Genomic DNA, 12,058 nt, shown 5'->3' with positions numbered 1-12,058 from the left:
CACGGAAAGGACCCACTGGTCTGTTGTGACTGTGGTCCAGGCCTCTTAAAGGGGGACAGTCTGCCCCCTACCTTTGGAACAGAGGGATGGACCGGCCAGACATCATTGTGTTGACTTGCCGCTCGGCGCGGACGAGGAGGAGGCAGGCCTGCCGAAACATCTCCCACGAAAGGACTGGGACTGCTGTCTACCGCCTCCGGAGCGAAAGGAAGGAGAAGAAGAACAAGGACGAGAGGACCGAGGTTTCCGGCTACTCTGGTACCGGGAGCAAGAAGAGAAAAATCCCTTGGAACGCGCCCTGTCCTCCGGCAGGCGGTAACCCCTCTTCTCTCCCAGTAGTTGAATCATGTCATCCAGTTCCTTCCCAAACAGCAGCCTTCCCTTGAAAGGAAGAGAGCCCAGACGAGACTTGGAGGCCCCGTCCGCTGACCAGTTTCTCAGCCACAATAGGCGTCTGGCCAAGACAGCGGACACCATGGACCGAGCCGAGGTTCTGAGGAGATCATGCAGGGCATCCGCACTATAGGCAACCACAGCCTCAAGACGCCCAGCCTGTCTGGCTTCCTCTTCGGAGAGACCCTCATTGGCTAGGAGCTGTTGGACCCAGTGGAGTCCCGCCCGTAGAGCGAAGTTACTGCAGATCGCCGCTTGGGCCCCCAGCGCCGAGACTTCAAAGATCCTCTTCAACTTGATTTCCAATTTCCTATCCTGGAGATCCTTCAAGGCCGTGGTACCCGTGACCAGAATGGTCGTCTGCTTCGTCACCACCGAGACCGAAGCGTCCACCTTCGGCACCCTCAGCACCTCCAACACTTCTTCCGGCAAGGGATACAGCTTATCCATGGCCTTCGAGACCTTCAAACCCAGGTCCGGAGTATCCCACTCTCTATAAAGTAGATCAGTGGAGGAAAAATGGAAAGGGAATGTTGTGGGAGGACCACTCAGGCCCAACACCACTGGATCCATGGAGCCACCTCGAGACTCCCCAGGGGTTTCCAGTATCCCCAATTCCCCCAATATGGCGGGAAAAAGAGGAGCTAATTCGTCCCGGCGGAAAAGGCGAAACACCCTCGGGTCATCGCCCTCCGAGGGCTGACCCTGTCGCACTGAACCATGCACGGAAATATCATCACCCTCTGCCCCCCTCGGGGTCGGGGTCTCCCGATCCTCCGAAGTGTCCGAAGTGTCAACGACAGCCCGGGGTGGGACAGCCTGCAGTGGACGTTTCGCTTTAGAGGGGCCCAGCATGTCCTCCGTGCATGGGCGTTCCATGGGAGCTGCTGGGGGCGCCCCCATGGGCTCCTGCTGAGAAGAGCGCCTCTTAAGGGCCTTGCGGGCTTTAAAAGCCCTATGCATGGCCAGGATAAAATCCGAGAAAAAGGAGGTGCAGGAACCCTCGGAATCCGTGTCGGAATCCTGACCCCTCCCCCGCCCCGCGGGGGAAACTGACCTAGACGTGGGCCGCTGTGGCGAGAGGGAGGGGGGAGAGTGCCTGGCATCCTTCCCAGCAGGCCCGGGAACCGCGGGGGCCGATGGTGAAATGGCGGGAGTTCCCGTGTCTCCTGTGACTGGTGGATCGATGCGGATCGCGTTCCCATCGCGATCGAAACGGAGGTCCGCCACACCAATACCCCCGAATCGCCCCCGATGTACCCTCGCCCCCCCCCCGGGATGCAGGCCGAACACAGCCCATCCCGGGAGAGGCGCACGCTGCGGAACCCGCAGGCCGTGCAGGCCGCTCCACGTGGCATGCCTGCCCCTATAGACTAGAGCAAAACGCGAAAAAGCCTACAAAAACACACGCCGCGAGGGAGCAAGAAAGAAAATTTAAAAACAGCCAGGTTGGAGAAAACGCCGCAGCGGAGGAAAACCTTTTGTTCTATTTTTATTTTTTTTTGAAACAGAGCTCACCGGCGCTGTCGCCCGACGAGTTCTGAATCGGGCCGGCGGGAGTGAGCCGGGCTCCCCGGTATCACCCCGGCTGGGCAGTGGAGAGCTGGATCCTCGACCCCTAGCACCAGCAATCCACTCTACCAGGATGGATGGCCCTCTCAGAGCCTGGCAACCTCCTGGGAGCACTAACCAGGTCTTCAACGACCTGAAAAAACAAACCCTTTTTTTTTTTTTTTAAACTTAATTGAAGGAAGCTAGAGGGACAGCAAGGACAACAAACCTGCCTAACTATCCTCTCAATTTCTAAAAACCTCTCTCCCTCAAATTTTCCTATCCAGGCTGTGAGCTATGCACCCGTACCACCTGCTGGAAACAGAGAAATACTGGCAGGCTGTGGGTGGCACCCTGGTATATATAGTGGAGCTTGTCAAGTTTTGCTCTGTTTCCACCTGCTGGTGCGGAGGCACAACCCAGGAGTCTGGACTGATCCTGTACGTACAGGGAACTCGCCTTTAAGACAGATGCCCCGTAATGGACCTCCTGTTTGGCGTAAACATTGCAAACATATTCAATGTGGCCCACGTATCTTACAAACATCTAGGGACTAACAGCTTCATATTCAGCTCAAGAAGACGTTTGCACAGGGGTTGAATGAGCCCTTAATCCTTTCAGAGAATCTTTTCCCTGCCTCTAATAAGCCGATACATTGGCTTCTTTAATCTATCGGGAAACAGATGCTTTTGATGTGGCCTCTCCTTTTCGAGGGCCTCCAAAAAGCACCAAATTCCTTTAAAACCTGCAGGTATCTCAAGAGCCTTTTCACATCCAAAAATTGCAACACCTCCATAGAAACCTTATAGTCTGCCCTTTGAAATGAAGGCAAAACCATCTTCTGATTCAAAGAATTCGATTAAGTTTGTCAAGATGTTCCCATTATGAAACCATGATGCCAATAGTCCTGTAACCCACTGGCTTTAAAGCATTGCACTGGGCTATCGCTTCCCACTACTGATGTCAGATTAGCAGATCTGGAGCTTCCTCGTCCCTCCCTTCTGTAGAGAATGGTATTGCATGTGCTCTTCTCTAGTCTCTTGGAACCTCCCTTAAGTTGGACAGAACTGATGGGTGCGGTCAGACTTCTGGGATGTACCTCAGCAGGTCCCATAGCCTTGTCTACTTTTAACTGCTTCAGTACCTTGAGTGCTCCCTCCTGTGTTTACTCCTCTTTCCCTTATGTCCTTATCTCCCTTCTCCATCTAGTGTGAAAGTATTTGCTCAAGATATCTGCTGCCTTCTGACTTTTGCTAAGTCTGTCCCATTAGGCAGTGTGGGTGGTCTTTCCAAGCGGCTGAATATACACAAGACGCCCCACCCGTCCGCACCGGCCATGGTCTTACCCGCACTTGCTCCAAAGCCTTCACCTTTCGATAGAGTGCCCCATTGATGTCTTGGACGTTAAAGAGGGGATCATTCCAGATCTTGGTCAGCAGGTCCTTGGAAAAGTTGCTGACATAATACTTGCTGAAATCCCACTTGCGCAGGATTCGACCAGGAATGACCATCTGAGCATTCTCATGACAACACTGGCAGAAGTACTTCCCCAAGTACTCACAGTACCGCAGGCGCTTGATGTAATCTGAAAAGACCATTTTAAAAAAAAAGCAGAGTTCAGATATGTTTTTATGGCTCAGGGTCTGCATGGCACTCAATGTTAGCTCATTCTCGTCCGTACCTAGCTTTATTTCTCGTTTTTACTCTTCTCTCCCTTGATCACATCAAGTAATTAAGACTCTTAAAGCTGCCAAGAAGCCCCAAGTATATCATCGCCAATGGTCAAGACCCAAACCACCCTGCCATTAAGCTATGGGATCAGCCAGTAACTGATCCTGGGATCTAAACACGCCTACATAAGGGGCCCCTAATCCATGTGTACAAACATCCTGTTTTAAGGACACACTAGATGCACAGTCAGTCAGTTACATGTACTGAAGCAGAAACCAAGGATTCTGTTCACGCAAGATATTTATGCATCTTAGTTTCTTGAAATGCAATCCTAAAGACTTCTGAGGTTTCTCTTAGGGAAATCACAATGACTGCTTTATTCTAAGGTTATCTGTCTAAATTCTCCACCCAACTATTTCCTCGAGGACTGAATGAGGAGGCTCACCAGGGTCTGTCCTTATACCGCAGCCTGCACACCGACAATTCTGCTTGGCTACAGCAACCTTCCTCCTGCAAAGCAACAAAAACCCCTGTCAGAGGGTAAGGCAAGGCAAGGCAAGACAAACGAGGGCTGCTCAGGGGAGTGGCAGGCAACAGAAAGCTGGCCTGAAGACCAGGAATAAAGCAGAGTTGCTTACCTGTAACAGGTGTTCTCACAGGACAGCAGGTACCAACATCCTTCCGTCAATCACGGAACACTTCTGTCAAAGTTTCTAGAACTTTGACTGGCATCTACTGGGCATGCCCAGCATGCCACCAACCCTGCAGCCAGCAGGGGTCCCCCTTCAGCCTCGTCTTATAGTAAAAAGTATATGCAAAAATAAAATAATAAAAAGTAAGCAAACCCAACTCCGCAGGGTGGAGGGCAGGTTTTGTGAGGACTAACATCCTGCTGTCCTGTGAGAACACCTGCTACAGGTAAGCAACTCTGCTTTCTCACAGGACAAACAGGATGGTAGTCTTCACATATGGGTGAGTACCGAGCTGAGGATGCCCGAGCAATGCACCAAAAGACGTACAACAGGCACAACAACTGGGTCCACTGCGATCTCAGAGTCCACTGCATTACTCTCATGGCGAGGCGAGCCATGGGAGTGACATGCACTGTGGAGGCCATATGACCCAATACTATCAGGAAATGAAGTGCAGTTGAATGTTGTCGAGACTGCAGTCGAAAGGCTAGAGAAGTGAGAGCTCGATCTTGAGGCAGGAAAGCTTTCACTCTTACGAGTGTCCAAGTCAGTCCCTATGAAGAGTTTGCGAAGGAACTAGTTTGGATTTTTGATAGTTTATGAGAAAACCCAGGGAGATCAGGGAATGCAAAGTGAGGCGAAGGGATGTCAGTGCGCCTTGCCAAGAGGGAGCCCTGATCAACCAATCGTCCAGATAGGGATAGACGTAGACAGTGACTCCTGAGATAGGCCGCTACCACCACGAGGCACTTGCTGAAGACGTGTGGGGCAGATGCTAGGCCAAAAGGTAACACTCTATATTGGAAGTATTTGGGCCTACTAGTGAAGATAGAATGGATAAAAAAATAAATAATAAAAAGACTAATTCAGCAAAAATGGAGCACAAGTGAAAAACAGGCATTTCTGTGAGAAACATGAGCAGCCCAAGGCCAAGAAGCCAGTGAACAGAAAAAGTATCTCTCAGATAAGACACTTGGCAACCTGTAACATTAGCCATAGTTTTAGAGAAGATTCAGTATTTTTCCATCTCTTATATGGAAGTCCCGGAAAAGAAAAAAATAGTAAAGCACTTTGCTGTCAATGATTGTATATAAGAAAGTTGTATGCCATGTATAATTTGAGTAGATTCTGGGACAAGTCATTATTGGAACTGTCTCAAACTACTCCCGAGAATCGACTATTTCTCGCATTCTTAAACTGTCTCTTATTTCCTACTGTTACTTAATAAAAGATAATTGCTTAGTTACAAGGCTGAGAAATTTCTTTACCAGTTATACAAACCTGAGAGGAATGGTCCTCGGGAGGTAAGCACAGAGAGAAAAGGTCCCCTGTGAAGGACTTTTACCTGGAGACACCTTCCCCGCAGATGAACATTTCGAATCACAGGAATCTGCGATGTGACAGAGTAATTGAAATGTGCATGTAGGCGTCCTGAAGGTCTAGAGTGCAGAGCCAGTCTCCCCTTTGAAGAAGGGGAAATAGAGAACCCAAGGTCACCATCTTGAACTTTTCTCTTTGTAGGTATTTGTTTAGAGTGCGAAGATCCAATATTGGGCGCACCCCACCTGACGTTTTGGTATCAGGAAGTACCTGGAATAGAAACCTTGCCCCTGTTCCGAGAGGGGCACTTGTTCTATTGCTCGGGACTGGAGGAAGAAGGAGACCGCCTGCTCCAAGAGTGGTGAATGGTCGGATGTTCCCCACATCAGCCGAGGCGGGGAATCCGGTGGGACAGAGAAAGTTGAGGTGGTAACCTTTGGATACTATTGCAAGTACCCACTGATCTGTAGTGACTATGTGCCATAGGCTGGAGAAGTGGCACAACCGGCTGCCGACCGGAATGGTTGGAAGTGGAAGTTGGGTACTGCTCTCTAGAAAGGAGTCAAAAACCTGCCGCTGGACCTGGTTGAGTGGTTGGCTGCAACTTCTGCCCTCTAGGCTGCCTAGGTTGGCCTTTTCGGTAAGGCTTAGAAGGCCGACCCCTAGACGCTGGGGGATAGTATCTCCTCTCTGCCGGTAGAATTGTCTTAGAATCCCTCTTAAAAGATCTTTTGGATGAAGAAGAGGGATCAGAAGGCAGTAAGGAGAGCTGGCGCAGAGTCTCTTGGTGGTCCTTGCGCCACCGCTTCTTGAATCTTTTCACCGAAAAGATTATCCCCCGCTCAGGGCAAATCAGCCAATCTGTCTTGTACCTCTGGTCTGAGGTCTGAAGATTTCAGCCAGGCCCATCTCCTTGCATTGATACCAGCTGCCGACACCATGGAAGCAGTGTCAAAGATGTCATACGCTGATTGTACTTCATGCTTGCCAGCATCCAAGCCCTTTTGTGCTAGGGCATGAAGTTGGTCCTGGAACTGCAGAGGTAAGGCTTCAGCAAAGTCTTGAATCTTTGTGAACAAGGCCCTATTATATTGGGTCATGTAGAGTTGGTAGGATGCAATGCGAGAGATGAGCACTGATCCATGGAATACCAGTCTTCCAAATGCATTCAGGAACTTCTGATCTTTCCCTGGGGGAATGGATGAATGAGGTTTGGCGCGTCTAGCCCTCTTTTGGTCTGACTCTGCAACCACCGAGTGATGATCCAACTGAGTTCTTTGGAAGCTAGGGGCTGATTGAACTAATTAGGTGGTATCTGCTTTTCGGTTAACTGGTGCCACCGAGCCAGGGTGCTCCCACAGTTTCTCTTCAAAAGGATGTTATGAATAGGAATGGACATGATTTCCTTTGGAGCATCGAGAAATTGTAGAAGCTCTAGCATCTGGTGTCTAGAATCCTCTTCTGTCTGAAGCTGGAATGGGACTGTTTCAGACATCTCCTTTATGAAATTAATAAAGGACAGGTCCTCTGGAGGAGAACGCTTCCTTTCATCAGGAGGGGAGGGCTGTGAAGGTAGATCATCAGAATCGTTGGTCCAAGGATTATAAGTGTCATCACCAGTCCCCAAATGTTCTTCAGAAGGAAATAACGAGGTTATTCCTGAAGGCCCTGGCCTGGGCATCGATGGCCCCGAAGGAGGAATCTAAGGCATCGATGGTGGCATCACTGGCATCGAGGGAGTCACCGATGGAATCGGTGACATCGATGGATGTGTCAGTGGCGGCACTCCCGATGGTGGAATGAAGAGCAGTGTTTCTTCATCTTCCTCAGATGACAAGGGAATTAGCGAGGAAGGAGTCGGCAAGCAATCCACTTTGTCACGAACCACTACCTGTTTGGTATAAGTAGAACAAGGGGAGATGAAGGCTTCCCACAACAGGTAGGTAAATTCTGATGCCTAGTCATCATTTTATCATTCCCAAGACACAATGGTACATTGTGACTCCAATCTACTCCCCATAAAAGTAGGCCAACCATCTGACAGCTGAAAGAGAAGTGACAAGCTTCATTTCATTGTGAAGATTTAGCTTCCCTGGTTCCTTGACCAGCAATGGGAATAACTTCACCATAGTCTCAGGGGTGTCCCACTCCGTGACAACCAGCTGCGTTACAGACTTGTGAAAGGAAAAGGCCTTAGCTGGACGTCCTAATCAGACCATGATGGGGAACACACTTTCCAGGTCCATCTCTTCCTGAGGACGTTTGTTGCCTAGCTGCTTAAGCACATGTGGACTCAAGGGCCACAACTCTTCCCTGCGAAACTGTCTGATTACATTAGGGTCATCTCCTTCTATCACCAGCACATCCTCCATAACTGGATTCGAAATATCCTGAGGTGACTGCCTCTGGCAACCATTTGACAAAACATCATTGCCTTCAGAGTCATGGAGTCTCCAGACTCTTCCCTTGGGCCACCTCACTACTCAGCCAAGCCGAGCACCCTCCGAATGTTGGGCAATGTTTTTTTCAGAACTCTAGTCATCTTGTAGCTGACCCTGGGTACCAGGGCATTTTTCCCCTGCTGTCTTTCTAATCAGATAAGCTCTGTGGAGAAGTAACACAATCAGAGGAAAAGGCCTGAGAATTCTCCTGTGACTTCCAGCCTCTCCACTGGACTCTGCATGGCATGCGATAAGGGAGAAGGGGAATACCCTGCCTCTAGAGGAGCCTACAGTGAAGTTGTGACTGCACTCAAGATGGCAGACATTCCCGCACTCATGGGAAAAGAATCTGTGATAGCTCCCGACCTCATAGGCCTTTTACACGCTGAAATAGATCCTGCACTGGCCGAGCTGCCTTCTCCCCTGGAGAAGCATAACTTTGCATGGATGAGATGAACATGCGTTAGCTCCACACGCAATCCTTGTGTAACCAGTCTTCCTTCTGTTGCCTCTGTTGCTCGCTGCAGCGATTTCTTCAACGCTGGGAACTCCAGCTATTGCTAGCTCTCACCTATATCTGGTGTGATCACCGATCACTCACAGAGCCAGCCAAAGTCTAGAAACCCTCTCCCAGTCTCTGTGAAAAATGATCAAGTCAATTCTTTATTTCTTTTTGTCCTAATAAAGACCAAAGTACTTTTTTCATGAATGCTGCAGAGCAGCTGCTGATGCCAGAGGGCTCTCTGGGGGATTGAAGGAACTGGACCACCAGCTAACTGAAACCCCCTCAGAGCCCAGGGATGAACCAGCACCAAGGTTCACCAAACCCCTGCTTATCCACCTCAACCAAGGAGGATGGTCCCTACCAGGGACCTAACTCTGTACGAGGAAGCTCCTGACAGAAAAATTTATTTATTTATTTTTTTATTTTTTTAGCTCCAGACTGTAGGATTTACACCTCTACCACTTGCTGGAGACAGAGAAATACTGAGGGACTACAGGTAGTACTCTAGGTTAAGTAGCAGGGTCAGTAAAGCTTTTCAGTTTCCATCTGCTGGCAGAGACAAAACCCAGGAGTTTGGACTGATTGGGAGAATGAACAGGAAAGGTGGATTCGAAATAATAATAAAAGTAAATAAGAGAAACTCTGAAACAAGTTCATCTGTCAAAAAAAAAAAAAAAGAAAGCTTAGAAAATAGTCAAAACCTTAACATGGTTTTTAACTAGTTCTTGCCATCCAAGACACAGCCTGGGCACAAAATAGCAAGCGTTACAACTCCCCAAGATGCATAACAGAAGGAAGACTGGTTACAATAACTCATCCTTCAAAGGACAGTCCTACCCACACAGAGTAACAGGGAACTCAGTCTGGGTCAGTCCAAAAGGCATTGAATCCCAGCGATCGATCCAGTGCACTCGGAAAGTACTTAAGAAGAAGGAGACATGGGGATAATAAGCCCTGTCCTCTACAAATTTCTGATCCATAGATAACAGGAAAATTGCATATTTTTAGAACATTTCAGATTCTAAGATGTCCGAGCACTTTCCAAGCCATAATAATCATTGGGCCTCATCTTATAAACTTCTAAAGGATTACCAGCAGAGTTTGCACTGCAGGGATTTGAACCAGAAAATACTGCCCCTTACACAGATGTCACAGTGATTCCTCTGCAAAATACATGAAAGAATTTGCTCTGGTATTCATTTATTTTTATTTAAACGATACCCTATAGCTTTAGCATACTGATGAAAGCTGCCCATACTCCAGGTTACACTGTACATGATCAGTACACGTCTCAGGCAGCCCCTTAGTCTGCTGATCTCAGTCCCGAAGGGAAGAGGCTGAGTGCATGTCCTACCCATGTCCCCTCCCCCCACAGCCGTAGGCATTGCACTACGTACGTCGGGGCTTGGTGGATGTTGAAGATGATCTGAGGTCTCGGAGGTGCCCATTCCAAATTGCCTCTGACGCGGATACGGAGCTTGTAGATATCGGCGTGTTCCCCGTCATCGGGAGAAATGGGCACAGAGTTTGGAATGGGTAGGAGCTGTTATAGGGAGAGAGAGAGAGAGAGAGAGAGGATGCACTTACATTAGACAAGCATGAGAGGACAGCCTGCGGTGGTCTCTGACCTAATGCTAGAGGAGCCCCCAAGTCAGTCTGGTTTTTCTGGATATCCACAATAAGCAAGCATGAGAGAGATCTGGAAATCTGCATACAATGATAGCAGCACATGCAAATCTCTCTTCATGTACAGTATATTCATTGTGAATATCCTGAGAACCAAGCTGGCTAGGGTTTCCCCTAGGACTGGGAAGGGGACCGCTGGCCTACAGCGTCTTCAAAGTCCACAGCATTCCAGACTCAAACAATCTCCAGTCCCCTTTCACTCGCAAGGGTCGTTACACTCATGTCAACACAACACGGTGCAAGGCTGCTCCCAAAATAACTAAATGCAAGGGAAGGCCTCTGTTCTACTAATGCAGTTAACATCCGTAATGCAGAAGGGTTTGCCCCCCCCGGAAAAGATTTATGCGCTACAGATTAGCAGTGCAAGAGAGGTGGAGCACAGCGCTGTCATCCTCAAAATGCGACTCCCTTTCCCCACCTCCCTGGATGACTTCAAGCCAGTCCTTTACCCCGGGGATAGCAGGGACACCAACTGCATCAGTGCTGTAAACAGTAACACCCCCCACACACAGGCAGCAGCGCAGCCAGCTCTCCGAACTCAGAAACTACTCACGACGGAGCCCATCAACTCTCGCTGATGTCAGGTGCAAGCCAACTGGCAACCTTACTGCTGACCAGAGTCACGGATGTAACATGAAGTGAAGTGAGTGCAGAGTCATCACTTCTCGGAGGAAATTCCAACGTTCATATCACACCAGCAAAGCAAGCAAATCTCTCATAAAATGCAGGATGCTATGAGAGTGTAAAACAGTTTACATGGGCGGCATTCGGCATTTTAGCCTAATCGGATTCTTTTCGGCCCATAGGTAAGTAATACAATTCTCCTGACTGAAGCCTGTACACAAGGCTACCTCCAATCCTTCAAAGGTCGGGACCTGCCTGGTCAGGAAAGCCGGTGGACAGTATCAGCTCTGAGCAAAGTTTTATGCTGGTTCAATTATAGCTTCCAGAGCCTGCAGAGAATCCAATATTTCCTTGCAAATGCTAAAGTCTTTTTGGGTTGGCTAACCTCTGACTCCTGGACTCCTAGTTCATTCAAGCCCAGTAACTTATAAAAGGGGGAGATGGAGGCGAAAGCACCATAGGCACACACTGATCGCTTTTCCCACACCCCCTGCCCCAAATTGTTCACGTAGCCTAATGTGGCGCTACATTTTATTACCTCCAGGACTCGAAGCCCGCCTTTTTCTACTGCAAATGAGTTCCAGCACTGAGAAGAGCATCAGAGCAGAAGAAACAGGCATCCGCTTTCCTATGAGAAGCCCTCTCTCCAGGGCAGGACTGAGCCACCACCCAGGGGCCTAATTTGTGGTGGACCTTTGGAGGGGGTGCAGCCCGGAACTTGTTCCCAAACACTTTCTCCTCTGTCCCCACACCAGTGTTCAACCTCCAGCCATCCCTCACCCGATTTACACCACGTCCTCAGACCCTGGAGCCCCGTTTCTAGGTCATTCCACCATAAATCAAGCCCCAGTTTGAAACTTGTGAGCAGCAGCATAGTAGCCGGGGGGTAAAGCGCCCAACTATTGGCATTCCTGCTCACAAGTTTCATGTTTGTGCTACTTCCACCCCTTGCTGGGTCTTGCTCCGGGTTCTCTCCCATCCTGCTCCCTGCAGAACACGCCTCCTGCTCTTCCTCATGATGGAGCGGCCTTCCAGGCCGGTGCCCCACAAATCAAGCCCTGTCCACAGCCATGTGACTGTGTAAGAGAAGGGCAGAAAAGGGATAGCCTGGCCCCAATGTAAAGCCACCACTTTTCCAGGACACTTAATACTTCTGCAAATAAAACGGATACGGT

At 49.4% G+C, this 12,058-nt stretch overlaps 1 protein-coding gene across 3 annotated transcripts in view; it reads right to left on the bottom strand.

The window, feature by feature from the left end:
- Positions 1 to 12,058, bottom strand: part of RUBCN (rubicon autophagy regulator) — a 122,094-nt gene that overhangs the window by 15,123 nt on the left and 94,913 nt on the right. For all 3 annotated transcript variants that reach the window (XM_029615098.1, XM_029615100.1, XM_029615099.1), the window contains 3 exons: positions 9,971 to 10,116; positions 4,061 to 4,125; positions 3,291 to 3,529 (listed from right to left, as the gene is read on the bottom strand). In XM_029615098.1, coding sequence (XP_029470958.1) covers positions 3,291 to 3,529; positions 4,061 to 4,125; positions 9,971 to 10,116 — 450 coding nt within the window. The remainder of the gene's footprint in view (positions 1 to 3,290; positions 3,530 to 4,060; positions 4,126 to 9,970; positions 10,117 to 12,058) is intronic.

Source organism: Rhinatrema bivittatum, chromosome 9 (genome assembly GCF_901001135.1).
Source record: "Rhinatrema bivittatum chromosome 9, aRhiBiv1.1, whole genome shotgun sequence".
Taxonomy (NCBI): domain Eukaryota; kingdom Metazoa; phylum Chordata; class Amphibia; order Gymnophiona; family Rhinatrematidae; genus Rhinatrema; species Rhinatrema bivittatum.
This window is presented reverse-complemented; position numbering and strand designations above follow the sequence as displayed.